Below are 19,777 nucleotides of genomic sequence, written 5' to 3' on the forward strand. Positions count from 1 at the left end.
ACCTCCCTTTGGGGCTGTTGCCGGGGTTTGGGGGAGGGGGTGGGAAGCCACCGGTCACCAGACCAAGCATCGCGGCCAGCCCATACAGAAATGCCATCTGCTCCTGATCTGGAGGAGCCGTGCTCTGGCAGCGGGGTGACTTTGTACCAGCCGCTTTTATGCTAGATCAGGTGGTGTCCTGCCCCTGACAGAAACTCGGGGTTTAGCACAGGCACTGTACAGCTGCGCTCCGGCTGATTCAGCAGTGCCGTGACAGCGTGCTGAGCCACCCAGAGCCACCCCGGCAGCACCGGGGCCGTGCGGAGGTGGTGGGCAGGCCGGCCGGCCGAGCTGCCTGGGCTGTCCCCCATCCTCCAGGCCAAGATCTACCCCTGCTGCCCAGGCTGTGCCTTTGCCCCTGGGGAGCGCAGAAGGTGTTTGGGTACCACTCGAGCCCATTTCCAGGAAAAAACAATCCTCCCTCCAGTGCAACGAAGAAGGGCAGCTGGGCCGTGGCTGGGCTGTGCTGGGAGGAGAAGGCAGTTTTCTCCCTGGGTGAGCAGGAGCCGGACGGTGGCCCAGGCTCTGGCAGCTGCCGATGCCCTGCTGTCCCCAAAGTGCCTTTGCAGGTGCTGCCTCGGGGACAGCCTCATCCCGCGATGCCTTGCTGGCCACGGGCACGTCGAGGCAGAGAGCAGGGGATGCCTTCACAATGTCGTTGTGACCCTGGCGGCTCTCCCAGAAGATATTCATTGGACAGACCTTTCTTTCACCTCTCTGGTGCAAATGTTTCCATAGCCCTAAGAAGAGGCTGGCGTTTTTCCATCCTCCTTTCACAGCTACAGACAGGGAAGAAAAATCATCTACAGAGACCCTCATGCTATACTGAAGCCACCTCTACCCAGCGCTTGCTCATCGCTCAAGTGCCTGCTGAGCTGGGTGCCTTCGGGTGAGCACCTAAAACATCCTGGTGACCCAGCCCATGTCCACAGAGACAGGAATCCCAAGGAGATTTGCCAAAATAAGGAAAGAAAAAGGAGAAGCCCCATTTGACCAGCTGGTGCAGGTCCTTCCCAGCCTCCCAACGCACACCATTCTCCTGCTCTCCTGATGACCCAAACCAAAGAGTCTCTGGTGCCGGAGTTCCAAGGCCGACCCGTGAGAGATATTCTCCCAGCAAATACAGCTCTCTTGGTCTTTGTCTCACAAGCAGAAAAAAAACAACAGCCGCCTCCTGGCTTACCTGACTTGGGAAGCGTTGAACCACCAACCGGCAGCGGCTGCGGCAGCGGTGGGCTAGCCCGTGTGCCGGCCACCTCGGTCGATGAGTGAGGGAGCGGGGCTGGCTCCGAGCCTGAGCTCCATGATGCGCTGCACCCTTACACTCCTCATTTATCTCTTGCTAGCTCAGGGCTTTATGCCCCCGGCGTCCACAGCTGCCTTTGCAATTACTTATTGATCACTTGTCAGGATGTTTTCTTTGCTGATGGGGCACTGAAGCATGTGCAGCCAAAGAGAGAGAAAAGATGTTAAAAACGAAGGAGCAAAGGTGTGAGGAGGGTGAGCAGATGTGATCGCAGCCATAAACAGCCTCAGCAAAAAGTACTCTGAGCTTCAGCGTCTTGCAGAGATGACCGGGATCTCCTTCCCATCACTCTGCTCCGATAACCTGCCTGCCGAGCCTGAAGAGCACTCTCCAGGTTGGCTCTGGGCCATTGCAGGTTGTCCCTTCACCGTACATAGCTGCCCCTGTGTGGGGTCGAGCAGATCCACAGCCTGGAGCTAAACCAGTGGATGGCTGGACCAAAGCCTCCCCTTTCTAGCGTCCCAGCCCCTGAGCCCACTTTAGAGGTCTTCTCGGCCCCTGTGCATCCCCCTCCTCTTCTTTCTGCTCTTCTTGCCCATTGGCTTGGTGCTTCCCTGACTTAATCCCGTGAAGCACTGGGGGCACCACGTTTTGGGTGGAAGAACCCATCGCCATGAGGAAAATGTCTTTGCAGGGCAGTCCCGCAGGCGGACTGCTGGGGGTATCTGGTGCCAGCCAGGCAGTGTCAGTGCCGGAAGGGGATTTGCATCTTAAATAGTTCTTCGTGCTTTTTTACAGCCTCGGAGCAACTGCCAGAGCAGATCAGGTTGCGGCACACCTATTCCAGGCTCCCGCCTCAGAGCAGCTGAAAGCAGATACTTCAGAAGGCTGAGCAAAAGGTCCCGGCTGGAGAGTCACGCCTTCCCATGGGTGAGGGGGAGCCGGTGACCGGGGCAGCTTGGGGCAGGTGGGGCTGGGGGTGGTCTCCTCTCTGGCTAATCCGCCGTGGTGCATTGCCTTCGCGACTCCCTTGTGTGTCACCACCACCTTGAACAAGGCACGAGGTTCTTCTCAGCTTCTGCCCGTTTCTCCCCCACTCCTCACGCCCTCCTGTGCTGCTTCTGGAGGATTTGGGGCCGGGACAGGACATAGGGCAGCCCTTTGCACTGCAGCGGCCTGTTTTCGTGCCCTTGGGTAACGGCCCATCCATTAGTGAAGGCCCAGAGGAAATGCGGCAGCAGCTTTCCATCACCCGGGCCGGTGCTGTGCCTCCAGCCGCCCCGTCTGCTGCCCACCAGCCAGCCCTGGCAGCACTCAGGGATTACTTTAGGGTCTTTCTCTTCGTTTTCTTTTTACCCATGTGAAACAGCGCGATCCCAGGAGGGAAACCGCCCCCTCCACCCTCTGTGCTCTGGCCCCTGCTCCCACCCATCCCTGAGCATCCCGGGGCACTGGGGAGGAGAGCCGCTGCTGCCCACGCCTGCACTCCGGGGACTGGGTGGGAAAAGAGGCGGAGGAGGGAGCAGGTGGGCTGGGGAGGAGGGAGAGACAAAGCCAAAGGGCCGGCGAACGTGCACTGGATGCAGGGGGAATGATGGAGAGAGGAGGAAATGGGCAGGAACGTGTTTGGCAAATTAAAGCTGGTCCCTTTGTTTTGCTGCTTTGCAGATAGCTACAGGAACACTTAGTGCGGAGCCCGGGGTCTGGCTAAGCAACTCTTTTAGCAGCAGGAAAGGTTGTTAAATATTTATTTGTAAACCTGGAGTCTTTATCTCTAAAATGTAGTCAAGTTCAATAAAATTTGATTTAGCTGGAGCAGCTTAGAGGAGACGAGAGCACTGACTCCTAGAGCTGCATCCCGGAGGCTCCGTACGACGCTGGCAGGCCAGAGATGGAGGTGAGTCCGTGGCTGACCGCACTGCAGCCCAGCATGGGTGCCCAGTGCTGCTGGGATCGGCTCGCTCCTGCGTGCCCCATGGCGCCGCAGCAAGGTCAGCCCCTGCAGGGACAGTCGGGTTGGGGGATGTGTTCCTCCGGCCCTGCTGCGCCCCCAGAGCACTGCCGGACCCCTGGGGATATGGCTCACTCTGTCCTAAATTGCCTGTTGTCGTTCGATGCTCTCGAAAGCATCTGGTTCAAGGGTGAATGTCTCCCGTGCTATAATTTATGGCTGCCAGGTGGGGGTTATAGCTGACTCGGGGATTTTTGCTGCTCGCTTGCTGGCAGCACAGCAGACAGATCACTCGGTGCCGAGGAGCACCAGCCCAGTCCCGACCACTGGGCACCCCTGTGGGGTGGTGAGCAGGGGACAGCCCAGGGACAGCGGTGACAGTGGAGGGCACGGCCAGGCGTGCGGCCCACCACTTGGGGCAGGAGGGCAGCCGCAGCCTCGGGAGCAAACCCTGGTGCCGAGACTGGACTCCCTCCTGGGTCATCACCTGGGTTTGGTTTCCCTGGTGCCGCTCCCCCTGCACCAGGGCAGCCTGTGCCCACCGTGACGGAGCGAACCCCACGCACGTCAGCGCGCCAGCCTGGCCCCAGGCTGCGTTTGTAGGCACAGGACCAGACTAGCATCTTTCCTCCCAGCGCTGACCCTGGCCGGAGACACTCAGCAGGTCCTGCTGCATTTAGCACCGAGGCAGCGTGGCTCCAGCGCGCCCATCTGCGCCTCTTGGGCCACGTCTGGCAGCGTCCCCGGGGAAGGGGTTGTACTTTGGAGCCCTCGTCCCCAGGCGGCAGGGCAGCGAGGACAGGGGTCAGTGGATGCCACGGCTCTGGGTGTGATTTTTCGCTTTGGTTTGCACCGGTTTGCTCATTGCCTAAAGGCAGTGAGTCCAGCAGCTGCTCCTTTCTTATTGATTCTTTTTTTTTTTATGTGAGAAACGAGTGCCATGTTCATGCCAGAGGGCTGCAGCTCTCGCCGGGCTGGCCTGGCCTGTGCGGCACAGCCACGCGGCCTGATCCTGCCTGGCAGCTCGTGCGGGGACCACAGCCGGGCAACCTGCAGGGGTGCTGGGGCACATTTCCCCGCCCTCAGAGTAAATCCGGGAGGGCTTCAATTCTTTGGAAAGCCCTTGGTGGAACTTTGTCTCAGCCACCTCCCACTTTCCTGCAGGTGGCAATTGCTGGGAGCGGCCACCGCTGTCTCTCCCTGGTGACACCAAGCCCTGTCCCCAGGGCCACCCAAGCCCACCCGAGGTGGCCGCAGCCCCTCGCCCGGCCAGCACCCACGGCCCCAGCGTGGGGCACCACGGCTCCCCATGGTGGCAGATGGGCTGAGGTTTGCTGGTGCGCTGCGAGTCCAGCCGCTGTGGGGGGGTGCGTGACGGTCGCTGTAAAGCTGCGCGCGGGTTGTTGACCTCAGCGTACACGAAAAATCACGATTTGAGTCATTTTTAGAAGGGCACTTCTTAATATCCGCCTCACCTTGAAGCACGAATATTCTTCTCTGAAACAGTCAGAGGTAAATGGGAACCAGAAGTGATTTAAAGCTCATCTTAGCCCAGAATTTTTCAGCTTATTCATTGTCTTTCTCCCAAAGCTCGTCTGTGACTCTGGCTATTAAGATTACAGATGTTTTTGTCAGGGATTGTATTTATCACGGATTTAAATTTAGCTGAGAACTAATAACATGTGAGGTGTGTCTAGACTTGAATTCTACGCAAGTGGGCTTGTCTCATCTTTAACGCCATGCAGATTTCACTTCATTCATCTATCACGTCTTTGCTTATATTTTAGCCATTGCCGCCGCATCGCTCCCAGCAGCTCTGGCCACTGCCCCTCCATCGAGACCAGTGTGGGGCCAACAGCACAGTGCCAAATGCGCAGGTGCATCCCCCTATCCGCTGGTGGAGAGGCAGAATTTGGCCTGGGAATGTCCGGGCTGATGGGGGAGCTGTGCGGGGGGGCCCTGTGGCAGCATTCAGCTCTTCCCTCTCACCCTACACCCAGCAGGGACCAGCGCGGGGCTGCACGCACGGACAGAGCTGAAATTTCAGCACGGAACACATCCAAATAAGGCCGGCTGCCTGGCACTCTAATGAGCTAAAGTCTTTTCAGCCCTGGTATAATTAAGCCCCTTAGACTGTATTTTGTTTTGCATGCAGTGTTTTGCTTTCTTTGATGGCTTTCTCAGCACGGCTGTGAGGAGCGGGAATTGGTTTCTGAGCAGCACCATCTGAGGAAGACTGCGAGCGAGGTGGCACGTGTTGGCAAGCGGGCCATGGGAGCAGCAGTGCCGCCGGCCCCTCGCAGCCGCGTACTGCCCGTGAGGAGAGGCAGTGACAGCGGCACGGGGAACCCCCGGCCGGGACAGGTCAGCCCCGGCCACACACAGCCCTTCGCCTGAGAGCTGCCAACCTGCAGTGCCATCCCAGCCCCGGGGCACCGGCGCATCCCTCCGGCAGGTCCCGGCCCCGGCATGGCAACGGTAGCGGCAGCCCCACTTGTATTTGTAAGGCTGCCCAGCACCGTCAGCGCCAGGGAGGTGATGACATGGGAGATGATGAATTGTAAATACCGGGCAAATGGCTCTTTGCAGCCTGGCCCAGGGCCAAGCGAACCCACTGGAAATGTTTCCACTGTACTGGGACATGCTGGCCCAGGGCCAGGGGGAGGGAGCTCGGCACCGCAGCCAGGGGAGCTGTGCGGGATCGGCTCCCAGCAGCGCACCCCTTCACTTCGGGGGTGACGTGCTTTGGGTGGTCCCCAGTGACCGCCCCCCCTGCAGAAGGAGCAGGGAAAGGGGAGGGAGGAGGACAGCGAGCCGGGACAAAACCACAGGAGGATTTCTGTGGGGACTCCGGGACCTCACAGCCAGACCGCCCAGTGTGCGCCAAGGCCTGGTGGTTTCTGAGATGGTGCTGGTGGACATCATCTTTCATCCTTGCATCTTGAAAACAAATTTTGAATAATTTGGATAATTTTGGGGGAAGAAAAGTTATACTTGGGTCACGAAATGATGAATATAAATGGATGCAATGGAAGTAATGTACAGAGTAATGCACCCGACCCATAAATAATGCTGGAGCAGGGAAAGTAATGCACAGGATATATAATGATGGATACAAACAGAGCCAGTGGAAGTAATGTATTGAGTATATTCAGCGATAGCCATAAATAGCATTAGTGGAAGCAATGCAGAGTGTGCACATAACAATAGATATAAACATGGTCCGGAGTAGCGGTACAGCTAATATGCAATATTAATATGATTTGATCCCTCATAACAGCTTGAACAACAAGGAAATAAATGCAACAGAGGCAGTGGAACGGGGAACTTCTGCTTGCCGACGGGCTGGGGGGTTCTGGGACGGGGCACGAGCCAGGCCACAACCCCTGAGTGGGTCTCCCAGCCCGCCCCAGGGAAGGCAGCAGGAGGCCAGGCCTCACCCAGCAGAGACTGGGCAGACCCCCTGTAGCCCGCAGCCCCCCGGGACTGCGCGTCAGGCTGTAGCTCGCTCTCTAGGTAGATACACTGACCACTTGCTGTTTCTCAGAGGGGAGCAGTGCGGGTCTGCAGGATGGCGGGAGGCAAGGGACTAACCTTGGGGGAGGACACCGAAACCAGGCTGCTGCAGAGCCCGGAGGAAGGGGACCAGTCCCCATGGAGCTGTTGCCCTTGCTCCCCGCTCGGACACCCCGCTGCCAGCCGACCCCACGCGGAGTTCCCCCAGATGCTCCATCCCACGCTCAGCTCCTCTGCTTTTGCAAAGCAGCCTTTATATTCAGGCTCCATCTATAGGGAACTGAATAATTTCAAGAGCTTAAAATAGGATGTAGATAGATGTGTTTAGTATTAATTTATTATTTTTTTTTTAAGAAGCCGAGGAAGCGAGGTCTGTCTGACACAGATTCCTCAAGGCTTTCTGCTCAAAGTCTGTGCACGTTCAGTCATCAAGTGGAAAGTTGGGGGCTGGGGAGGAGAGATGGTCTTGTAGCAAAAGGGCTGGATTTCAGCTGGAAAATGAGAACCTCCGCTCTGCCTCGGCGGTGCCTTTCACCTTAACGTCAGCTCTACCGGGCCGGTAAACCTTTTGCCGTGGTCGTGCCTGTCATTTGCTCACATCCACCTTGCTCTTTCTCTCCCCCGTGTTACCTGCAGGTGAGAGATAGGATGGTAGCTGGGGAGGCGAGTATGCGCAGCCCAATCCTGGCCTGCTGGCAGCCGATTCTCCTTCTGATGCTGGGATCCATCCTGTCCGGCTCCGCCACGGGCTGCCCACCGCGCTGCGAGTGCTCTGCCCAGGAGCGCGCTGTCCTGTGCCACCGGAAGCGATTCATGGTCGTGCCAGAGGGGATCCCGACCGAGACCAGGCTGCTGGACTTGGGCAAGAACCGCATCAAGACGCTCAACCAGGATGAATTTGCCAACTACCCTCACCTAGAGGAGCTGGAGCTAAATGAGAACATTATCAGTGCCATTGAACCTGGGGCTTTCAACAACCTCTTCAACCTCAGGACGCTGGGGCTCAGGAGTAACAGACTCAAGCTGATCCCCTTGGGGGTGTTTACCGGACTCAGCAACCTTACCAAGCTAGACATTAGCGAGAACAAAATTGTGATCCTCTTAGACTACATGTTCCAGGACTTGTACAACCTGAAGTCTTTGGAGGTGGGAGACAACGACCTGGTGTACATCTCCCACCGGGCCTTCAGTGGCCTCAACAGCCTGGAGCAGCTGACCCTGGAGAAATGCAACCTGACCTCCATCCCCACGGAGGCCCTGTCTCACCTTCATGGCTTGATCGTGCTGCGGCTGCGCCATCTGAACATCAACACCATCCGGGATTACTCATTCAAGAGGCTGTACCGGCTCAAGGTCCTTGAGATCTCACACTGGCCCTACCTGGATACTATGACGTCCAACTGCCTCTATGGGTTGAACCTGACCTCCTTGTCCATCACCCACTGCAACTTGACGTCCATCCCGTATGTGTCAGTGAGGCACTTGGTTTACCTCCGGTTCCTGAACCTGTCCTACAACCCCATTGTCACCATCGAGGGCTCCATGCTCCATGACCTGCTCAGGCTGCAGGAGATCCAGTTGGTGGGAGGGCAGCTCACCACGGTCGAGCCCTTTGCCTTCCGCGGCCTCAATTACCTGCGCATCCTGAACGTGTCAGGGAATTTGCTGACCACCCTGGAGGAGTCAGCCTTCCATTCGGTGGGCAATCTGGAGACGCTCATCCTCGACAACAACCCCTTAGCCTGCGACTGTCGGTTGCTCTGGGTTTTCCGGCGGCGATGGAGGTTGAACTTCAACAAGCAGCAGCCCACCTGCTCCACCCCCGAGTTCGTCCAGGGCAAGGAGTTCAAAGACTTCCCCGACGTCCTCCTGCCCAACTACTTCACCTGCCGCCGAGCCCGGATACGGGACCGCAAACCTCAGCAGATCTTTGTGGACGAAGGCCACACGGTCCACTTCGTCTGCCGGGCAGATGGGGACCCACCCCCCACCATCATGTGGCTGTCTCCCCGGAAGCACCTCATCTCTACCAAAACCAACGGGCGGCTCACTGTCTTCCCTGACGGCACGCTGGAGGTGCGCTACGCCCAGATCCAGGACAATGGCACCTACCTATGCATCGCCAGCAACGCGGGTGGCAACGACACCATGCTGGCCCACCTGCACGTGCGCAGCTACTCCCCAGACTGGCCCCACCAGCCCAACAAGACCTTCGCGTTCATCTCCAACCAGCCCAACGAGAGCGATGCCAACAGCACGCGCGCCACCGTGCCTTTCCCCTTTGACATCAAGACTCTCATCATCGCCACCACCATGGGCTTCATTTCCTTCCTGGGCGTCGTCCTCTTCTGTCTGGTGCTCCTCTTCCTGTGGAGCCGGGGGAAAGGCAACACCAAGCACAACATTGAAATCGAGTACGTGCCACGCAAGTCCGACGCAGGCATCAGCTCTGCCGACGCGCCGCGCAAGTTCAACATGAAAATGATTTAACCAGGCAACAATTTGCAAATAATAATGGTGTTTTTTAAAAAAAAATAAAAAGAACAAATGAACAAATAAAAAAATAATTAAAAAACAAACATTGCTACAAACATACCGACCTCTCTCCTTCCACCACGCCCTCCGCCCCTGTCCAGACCCACTGCACCCGCACTGTCACCACCTCTTTCTCCTCCTCTTCTTCTTTATACCAGGAAAACATTCAGCCGATGTCTTCAGGACTCCTGTGTTTGTAAGGACTTTGTCTGATGGACTCTGGTGTCAGATATAACTCTGAAAGGGAAAAACAACAGAGGGGGGAAAAAAAGAAAGAAAAAAGAAATAAAATCAATAAAAAGTTACGAACTTTCTTCTGTAACTTTGATTTCAATAATTATGGATTTTTATGAAAACTTGAAATAATAAAAAAAACCCTATTTCCTATAGATAGTTGGAATGCAAAATCTTGACTTCTTGATCTGTCCAGTTCTGTATCTGGCGAGCGCTCGCTTTCTCGCCTCGGAGGCATTTTCCAGCCGCCTCGCCAAGAACAGCCCCAGGGCAGAGCGAGTCTCCCGCTGACACCAAGGGTTCGCACTCCCCCAAAAGGCACTTCCCGCGGTGCCATGGGCTCTGCACAGCACCAAGAAGAGTTCGACTTTTTTTTCCCCAAGGACCGGTCGTGGTTGTACAGCCAGTTCCCCTGCCCGCCCTCAAAGCCCCGGGGGAGCAGGGCCGCAGCGCTGACGTGCGTAAGCAGTACATAGCGGGGCTGTTTGCCTGCCCTCCGCGTGGTGAGAAGGACACGGAGCCCCATCGCAGGGCAGGCAGCAGCTCGCCGTGCCCACAGCCCCCGGGCTGAGAGCCAGCGGGGCCAGGCTTTGCCCAGGCAGTGTTGGCAGCGGGACTGGGGGTACCCGGGGGTCCCACTGCCTCTTACCTGGGGAGAGGACTTTCTGCCTGCTGTTGCCAGCAGCACAGTGGCATCTCCTCTCTGATGGGGCACAAGCTGGCTCTTGTGCTATGGACGTCTGTCCCTGCGGGCAGGGATGCTGCAATTTTGTTAGCATCCTCGCTGGCGGCACACGCAGCGGGGCCCGGCCTGCCCCTGCCCGCCCAGCACCCCCGGCCCCTGGTACTCAGCAGCCCGAGCAGCTCCAGCGCTGCTCCCCACCTGCCTGAACGACTCTCACCCTGGTTTTCAGACCTGACCGCTGGCAGCCAGACTCACAAGCACCTTCAGGCACGTGCAAGGGAATTTAGCTTCCAGGCTTATAGGAGGCCCTGTTTGGAGAGAAAAAAAAAAAAAAATTAAAAAGTTTACATACGTCTATAAATACGCACACAGAGCTTGAGCCAGAGGAGAACAGGCACAGGGCTACAGCAAGAAGATGGTGCAGGGTGTAACGCAGCGACTGCTCCAGTGCTAGCTCCAGCGTGCCCATCACCATGGGGTCTGGTCCCCAGGCAGTGACCTCCCTTTGCTCAGCTCTGGTACTCGGGATCAGGCAGTCTGGGAGGTTTGTATTGTCCTAAGGCAAAAAGGGGAAGAGTAGGGGTTAAACTGGCCCCCGGGGAAGGGCTGTGCTGGCTGGGGCATCCCTTGCAGGAGAGGTGTGACAGTGCCACCCCGCCCTGAGAGCAGAGCTACCTACAGCATCCATACCGCACAGGCTGCAGAAAGCATCAGCATATAAGTGTTGTACAGCAAATGAACTGAGGAGCAAGTCAGGAGGGCAACCCCAGAGGGAGAGGGTGAAATTAAGAGACAGCGATGGGGAAAGAGATGTCGCAAGTCAAGCTTTGAAAATAAGAGATGCATCATCAGACCAGCTCAGCCCTTCCCCAGCTGGTTTGTGCCAACTTCCCATCCCCAGAAGGTGCAAGGTGGGGCGAAGGCCACGGCCAACCCTCCCACGGGGCCTTTCCACGCGAGAAACAGGGCTGGTACCGTGGCCTGGGGACCCCAGCACAGCCTGATGGCCTTTGGCTGTGCTGGAATCACAAATCATCCCTGAAAACAGTGGTAATATGGGTACTGAAGGTTTTTATAAGCATTACTGAAGCACCGGGTGCTTCCCACTCTTCCCGGCTGCCACCAGGACCGGTGGCACCACGCTGGCAAGCGGCTTCCTGGCCTGCCCAGCCCTGGCAGCAGCTCCGAGGTGGATGAGCTGAGATTTGCATGCTTGATTTGTAAAGCACTTAAGGAGCCTTCAGGGATCAAAGTCACTACAAGATGATAAAAAATAAGCGACAGGAACCTGGAGCGCCGACAGGGAAAAGAATGGATTTGCTTTTCTTCCAGCAGTGTGCCAATCTAGAAGAACCAACCTGAAACATCTGTGCTTGTGGGGAGGGGGGATTTTTTGCTGGTTTCAACTTTCTATTCATCTTCAAACAAAACATTTTGTGTTTCTTTCTCAACAGCAGGTTTCAGGAGCTTTGATTCGTTAGTTTCTCATCTCTAACCCATCTTTCCTTTATAACTTTGAAACCAAAACATTTTTTTAAAAGCCTTTTGCTTTTGTTTTGCTTTTTAGAAGAGCCAAAGCGAAATGCTTCTTTGCGAGCTTCCCCTCCCACCAGTGTTTAACCAACATTTTCAGTGAGCTAAATACGAAACCACAAGACAACAACACACAAACCAAGGCCCAAAGGCGAAGGCAGGCGTGCTGGGCTCCACCTGCACCGCAGATCCTGCTCCCGGCTCCCCGAGCACCGGTTTGGAGCAGCTCTCCCCTGGGAGAGGCAGGGATGCACTGATGCCCCGGCCCTCCGGAGGAAGACGCCAAGCTGAGCAGAGCCAAAAAAGCCACGTACAGCAGCACGTTAGGTGCAGAAATCTCAGTTTGAGCCTCGCCACCAGGACTGACAATAACTCAGTCAGTGGTTCAACAGACAGCAGAGAGGTGGGGACGGGGGGTTCTCCGTGTTCCTGGACAGCTATTAACACTGGCAATCCAAAAGAGCTTCTTCATCGACTCCAGTTATCATTTTTAATGCTGTAATTAAAAGAGCTAATTCAACACACACAGATTTAAAAAAAAATATACTAATAACCAAGTCCAATAAGGTATTTGCAGCACACTACAGTGACCCAGCAATCAAAGGGAGGAATCAAGTCTTTCATTGTTAAAAAGAAGCTTTAAAAAAGAAAAGAAGAGAAAATGATTTCTTTTCTGTGTAACGTCTCAGGCTGTGCTAGCGCAGGACTTTTCCCAGCCCGGGACATGCCACCCCGACCCACATGCACCCCAGACCCACCGCCTCTGCTGCTCAAAACCCTCCCGGGAGAAAGCCACGCTGCCTGCCCTGTATCCCAGCTGAGGCTCCGAGTCCCTCATTAGCGGGTTTGCCCGATGCTCTGTTACACTGCTTCCTGCCACACAGTTTATTATCCACACTGATTTTTTAATCTTCGATGCTTTGTGAACTGGATAATTTTTTTTTTCACTCACCATGTGATTAAAGCAGATGGATGGAGCAGAAGAAAAGCATCTCAGAGTGGCTGGCATCTCAGCTCAGCAATTTTCATGGCTGGTAAAGATGGGGAAAAAAACCCACCCAAAGAATAAACTCTTTTTCTCTCCTTTGCTGAAATTTACAGTGTGTTTCTTTTGCAGTTTAATCAGGGGTGAGAGAGTAGGGGCTGGGTTCCAGCATTGCTCTTCAGCTAACCGTGGGCTATGTGTCATAGCCAGACAGCACTTCTCGCTTGGTTTTGTTGTGGTTTTTTTTTTTAATAAGAATAAACAAAAAGCACTTAATAAAACAGCTTAAAAAAGGTGGCAAAAGAACCCAGGAAGAGGTGTGTTTAGGGCAAGGAGAGGAGGCTGCCTGTGAAACATGCCTTACCTCCCCTATTTCCGAGACTGATGGGAGCCCCATGGAGATCTCCATGACGGGCACTGTGCGTCGGGACGCGGCAGGGAGGAGGACTAGGGCTTATTCAGCTCTTCCAGCCTGGGCACATCACCCACCCCAGGCACTTCCTTCCCCACCAGGCTCCACATTTCCCCCCACCGCTGTGGTCTGTGGCTGGCAGGCACCTGGCTCTCCCCTTCCACCGGGGCAGGAGCAGAGTTAAGAGCACCCTGCGGGAGAGACGCTTATACCCACCGACTCCCTGACCTTCTTCATCGGTCCCTGCGCCCACTCAGTTCCTCTCCCTGGATCGTCAGAGGCACGTAGAGCAGCGCAAAAGGCCACGTTTGAGCCTGACACCTTTGCCTACGCAGGGGTGAGGGTGACCAGAGGAGAGGGGGTCGGGCTGGCCCTTTACAGCCCCCCCAGCTCTCTGCCCACACACCCTGGCTACGCTGCCCCAGGTTGCTGCTTTCCCCCATTTCTATCAGGCCTTATCGCGCTTAATTTTACTCCTTCTCCCACTAACTGCCCTCCCTCCCTTATCTCTGCTTCAGAGTCAATTTTTTACTCTCTCCCTTTTTTCTTCCTTATCGCTCACTCTCTCCTTTTTTTATTTTTTTTTTTTTAATACTTTCTGCCTTCTGTGCTTCCCTCTCACTCTCCTGCCATTTCTCTCTGTCAAGTGCTCTTCTCTCCTCACCACGTCTGTGCTTCTCACAGTCCCCTCTCTGCACACACATTTCTCCCCTGGCAGGGTCTCATCCTGCTCCCTCCGTGGCGAGCAGCACAGTGGCACAGAGGGAAAGACCTTGGGGCTTCGCCTCCTTTTCTCCTTTCTCCCTTTCCTTCCCTCTCTTTCCCCACTCTCCTGCCTTGTGCCCCTTTTCCCACCTCCCCCTTTCCTCAGTCCCCACATGCTCTCCAGCCCTGCCGGGCCGGTTTGCCGTGAGACAGGGCACAGGCTTTGCAGTGTCATCCCTGCTACCGGGTTTTTGCAGGACACGGCAGAGGAGGAAGGCTTTGAGGTGCAGCTAGGGGAGCAGCCCCGCTCCCCACCTCCCTGGCCCCGCCATGGGGACACGCAGCTCCTCCAGCAATAGTGGGCCTATTGCTTTCCCGTCTTTTTTCCTGGGTCTGTATCTGCATACTTATGATAGATTTACTGTGATTCTATCGGTTTATGATTAAAACCCATAAATTTTACTAGGCCTTTTTCTTATTTTCCATAATCTGCAGGATTCAAGGCAATCAAAATTTAACTGGAAAGCATGGGCTGTGCAGTTAGGTCCCAGTGTAATGGGGAACGGTTCATTTCCCAATCCACCCCCATTACTGGTGATACTAAAGAAATACTGCCCTGTGAATGAGATTTTTCCTCAATTCCCTTTAAAACAACATCCTTACCCGAGCAAAGGATCAGAGGAGCAATACAAACCTCAAATAAATACAGTGTCCCCCCACCACTGCAGTTTGTTCCTATCCTGAGGTTTCCAAGCGGAGTTTCCCGGCAGACTCAGGTGGGTGCTGGGGGTTTCGGGGTGACCCAGCCCCGGGCGAGCAGGGTGGCAGTCGTGGGTCCCTGCCAGCCTCTCCGTCTCAGCTCCCCATCACGAGGCAGCAGGTAGCTCCAGCCCCTCCAGAGATTTCATCATGTGCCTGTTACGATCCAGGTAATAAGACATTTCATTCAAATGAGCAAATTTATTCCAGTGGCACTTTAATAACAAAATCAATAAAACTACACTTCCCAGCAGGGCTTTATCATATGCTAAAACTACACCATATTGCCTGGATATACTAAATTCTCTCCCTGAAATAAAGTGCAAAGTTTAGAAGACAGATGACACCATTTGCAGCACTAGTAGGATAATACCCTAATAAATCCACGGCCACCTGGGCACTTCAGAGTTCTCACACTGCACTTGGTGGCCACTGGGAACTTCCTAACGACAGCAAGAACAGGAATGAGACCTTTGTGCTCCTCGGGCTCGCAGTGCGGATGTAAGGAGCACAACGCAGCGTCAGAGCAGCAAGGCATCCGCATGGACAGACCAGCCGGAGCGGACTGCGTGCATGGAAGCGTTGTGAACCCACTTATCAGTGTTGGTTACCTTATCAGTGGTGGCTTTCTCCGAAAGAACCGGCTCTGATCATCTGGGAAGGTGATCATCCAGCTCAGGGACCAGCTGCTCCATGTGGCGGGGACCGGCCTGGCCTCTCCCAGCAGAGCTCCTCGGTGTCACCACTAAGCAAGAAAAGAGATGGGACAGTCAGGAAACACTGCTGGTCCTGCAAGCCCGAGTCAGCAGCACCCCGGGACAGGCAGCAGCCCAAGGAAGCGCCCATGTAAAAGGATAGTTACTGTGCTGCCCTGCGTGCGGCCGTGCACCCTTCCGTGCAGGATCCCACCCCCTGAGCCCTGCACCGGGCTCTGCGGCTGCTCTCCCACTGGCCATCCCTCTCGCTCCCACCTCGACATCCCCCTCAATTACCGCCTGCCGCTTCATCGCTGTTGCCTGTATCGTTACGCTCCAGCACCTTGCCTGACATGAGATTGTGGCTCTTCCCTCCTCCATCATCCTTCCCAGACCATCATCCATCAGCTCTCCAAACCCTGCTCTGCTCCCAGACATTCCCATCTGCCAGTCAGCCATCTCCCACCAGCTCTCTCTCCTCCTCCTCGTCCCTCCAGCTTGTGCTTCCCAAGCCTATCAGTGTTCCCCAGCCTTGAGTGCTGCGAAACTAATTAGCTCACTACAAAGATTGAAGAATAATTAGGGACTCCACTGAAAGCACAAAACTAGGGCATCTCGCCTTAAATAAACGCGAGGAAGTGTCTCTCCGCTCTGCTGACGGCCTGCGATTGCTTCAAGCAGATGATTACATGACTCGCCATCCCTCGGCTCCCATTCCAGGCATGTTGGCCAGAGGTGCCTCTGCCTCCATCCCGCCCCTTAGACAGGTGCTTTCTGCCTTTTTGGCTCCTGTCCTTGCCACTACAGCCACCTCCCCCCGGGGCTCCACGGCTAGCCAGGCACCGAAGCAGGCAGCTTTCCCGGAGATGCTGGCGCTGCTGGTTTGGATGCTGCTTTCTCAGTGGTCCACCATCTCCAGCTGTCTCTGGGGGAAAGCTAGCACCAAGCATGGAAAATAGTTTTCAAGAAAAACATTTGCAATTTTTTTTTTTTTTCCTCAGTTGCCTCTGCTGGGTAGAAAAGACACTAAAACTGCTTTTCCCCTGGGCAGCTCCCCTGTAATAGGCAGGAGTCTGCCCTTCCCCATACCGAAGCCCCTAAAGAACAGTGTGATACAAGAAGAGGAGCATCCGAGAGCTACACAGGTTATCCTTCCTCACAGACCATCCTGGGCACCCCACACTGGGGCACATTGAAGTCCCCTGGTGACATGCAGGGGTTCCCGTATCTCCCCCCAAGGAAACGCCCATCCCTCCTGCCTCCTCGAGGTGATGAGCAGGAGATGGAGTCAGAGACAGCCTAGAATGAGACGTCTCTGACCTTCACCGCTCACTCATCTCCCTGGGGCTGCAAATGATCCCACCTCCAGCCATTGTCTGCGCCTGAAGTGCTCCACGCAGTTTTGTCACTTACTAATGATATTAAATAACAACCTGACACTCAAGCCCAAGCGTCTCACTCGCAGACCCAAGTCAGCCGCGCCAGAAGCCTGACTAATGTCCCCAGCCACGTGGGGACAGGGCATGAAGGGGAAGCATTGCTTTAAGCCTTTCAGAAGACCCCTCCCCAGCTCCTGATCCTTCTGAGCCTGCTCAGCACCCTGAGGGGGGCACCCTGAGGTGGGCTGAGCACCCCCTCCCGTCCCCAGCCCACCCCTCATGCCCTTGCCCATAGTGAGGAGCACTGGTGGCCACAGTGGGAAAGGACAAGTTCTCATTTTAGGGACCGACCAGCGAAAGACCTCATGGAGACTACGGTACTTTACACGAAGCCACAACTCCTGCCATCAGGGGCTCTATGGCCCTGATGGGTTTGTCTTGTTGTTCTTAGGGTTTTCTGGTGCCTCAGATCCACGGCCACAAAAGGGGTGGGGAAAGAGAGGTGGGAAGGCAGTCCTAAGCGGCAGCCTACATCAAACCTGAGGACACCACTTCAGCATCAGGTCCCGATGCAGACTGCAGGGTGTATGTCTCTATGGCCTGGCCAAGCTGTGCTGGGGAGAGGAAACCTAACCCTCACCCAGCCACAGCTCCTCCTCAGCAGTCCAGAGAGGTGAGGAAGTTCCATACCCAAGGACACAGCCTTGGGCAAGATGAAAAACTTCATCTTTCCCTTGTATGAGGGTTTGGGGACCAGGGAAGGTCTGCACGCTGAGAAGGGCCACACTGAGCTCCAGGCCGTGTGCCTCAGGAGCGTGGCCCCAGGAATGGCTGCAGGCAGGTGCCTAAGGAAGAGGGAAGACCCGGTGAATACAGAATAACCCTACTTACCCTCCTTCTCTGCAACCCCCTCCCAGCCTCAGGCGACTGAGGTTAAAGAGCTTCTGAGCCACACAGGGTCTCTGCGTCATTTTCTTATTAGTCCTTAACAAACCTTTCTTCCTTGAAGTTGTTTGATTGCATTTTTTAATCTGGCGATGCCCCTGGCCCCCAGCAGTAGTTGGGTGTCACCCCCAGGTAGATCCTGCTCGGTGCTCGGTTCACACCAGCCGCCAGCGAGGTGCATTTGCTCAGCGCACCCTGCACTGCGCATAGGAAACCTACACTGCAAATGCAGTCCTGACCCTTTTTTTCCAGCTCCGAAGGGTTAAGGGTTTGCAGCGAGCAGGTGAAGCTATGCAGAACGGGCACTCTCTCGGTATCTGCACCAGCAAATGGACTGGAGCAGCTGCTCCATTCTCCCGGGTGGCTGCTTAAAGGCACAATGCCGAGGTCGATTAGACCCAACCCTGGACCTGCTTTTTCTTTCTCTTTTCTTTTTCCCAGGGCTCACAAGTGTAGACAATTCAAACAGATGAGAATTCAGGACAAAAAGCAAGAGTGAGGAGTTCAAACGCCTTCATCCAACAACCCTTCCCAGGCAGACTGGCCAGGCAGCTTCGCGTTGCCTTCTCCACTACAGCTCACCTGCCCAATACAACCTGCTCCAGAAACCACGAGACCCAGAGCTTTTCAAATTCCCATGCTTCTCTTTGTGTAAGCAGATAGGGATGTGTAAGCATTTTAGGGACAAAACCTCCACCTGTGCCATCTTAAATCTGAAAATGGAGGCAGGGCCAGGCTGTTTGCCCTGGAGCAAACCTCCTTGGGTCTGTACCAAGAACCAGAAAGCGGAAGAGTTCCTGGGCACTGCTCCAGCCTGGCTGCCACCATGCAGGCAGGAGAAGATGGGGAATGGGCTGCAGCCCCCTCCATAGCAAGCCTCTCATGGCTCTTGAAGCAAAACTGCCAAATGCCTCCACGTCCCAGGTGTCTCCAGGTCTGCGCACCCTGAGCTATCCGTAAGGCTGTGGCCTCAGGACCCCAGTGACAGCACCGAAGTTGAGAGTATTTTCCAAAAGCAGAAGCATGATGAGGAAGAGGAGACACAAAATCACCACAGACAAACGATTTTGCCCAGTGACAAGAAGGTCCGGCTCTGGCACCTTCAAAGGAGAACGAGAAGTGCCCTGAAAGACTGGGGTGGGTTGGGATCTGTGTAGAACCAGGAGATTCCTTCTGGCACACGGCCCTCACAGACGGATGCTCAAGGCGCAAACAGATACATCTTTATCCTGCAGTGCAAGTGGAGCTGTTCTTGTCTTTCAAACACACACCTAATCATTTTTAAGATCTCTGCCTCAGAACTATCTTTTTGATAAAACTAATCACAGGCTTAAATTACAGATAAATACCCGATATTAAAAGAACAGTTTGAAAAGGAGGAAAGGGGTAGTTTAATGGTACTCATTTTCTCTGCTTTTCTATAGCACACATCTTGGGCTATTTAACTGTAGAGCTTATGAAGCTTCATTCTGACAACCCTCCTTTCTTTCAAACGTGGCTTCCACAAACGTTTCCCCTGGTTTCTTTACCCGCTATGCTGCTGTTAGCTGTATTATTGCAGCAGTCATCGCATCTCCAGCTGAGACGAGGAAGCAGGCATGCGAAGAGCTGTGTGAACACACACAAAGGAATAAACCCGGCGCTTAAAAGGCTGGGCCCAAAAGCATCTACAGCGGGAATGAGGGACACCGAGGTGGCCGCGAGGGATCTGGGCTATAATAGCTCAACAAAGAAGAGCAGCTGAAAAAAAAAAAAACCAACCCAAAAATCAAAGCTGCACGTGGCTCAAGAGCCAGGATGAGGACAGAGGTCTGTGCCAACAGAGCTCTCCTGCCCGCACCTCTGCCGGTCCTCATGCTGCCAGCCAGGAGGACGGAGCTGCTGCTCTTGGGCTGGCAGGAATGAGCCAGCTCGAGGTGCTTTTAAGCACCGCACAATCCAGGCTCGCGCTGGCTTCCTCTGCTCTGCGGGGAACAATGGCTTTGATCAACAGAAGATTGCTGAGTTAATTGTAATGATATTCTAATAAAGCTGGGGAGATTAATTACGGCTCTTTATCAGAGCTGGCCCTCTGCCAAGGGTTTGCAAAATTGTTTTCCTCTGTTTCTTGTCATTTGAATTTAGGAGAAGAAAGGAGGAAGTTGGGTGCCTTTTTTTC

At 54.9% G+C, this 19,777-nt stretch overlaps 1 protein-coding gene across 1 annotated transcript; it reads left to right on the plus strand.

Annotated features, from left to right (window-relative positions):
• Positions 1 to 7,042: 7,042 nt before the first annotated feature.
• LINGO1 (leucine rich repeat and Ig domain containing 1) lies at positions 7,043 to 9,694 on the plus strand. The gene has a single exon (XM_009886671.1). The coding sequence runs from the start codon at positions 7,401 to 7,403 to the stop codon at positions 9,240 to 9,242; it is 1,842 nt and encodes a 613-aa protein (XP_009884973.1). The 5' UTR covers positions 7,043 to 7,400; the 3' UTR covers positions 9,243 to 9,694.
• Positions 9,695 to 19,777: the final 10,083 nt, after the last annotated feature.

Source organism: Charadrius vociferus, unplaced genomic scaffold, assembly GCF_000708025.1.
Source record: "Charadrius vociferus isolate BGI_N301 unplaced genomic scaffold, ASM70802v2 scaffold356, whole genome shotgun sequence".
NCBI lineage: Eukaryota > Metazoa > Chordata > Aves > Charadriiformes > Charadriidae > Charadrius > Charadrius vociferus.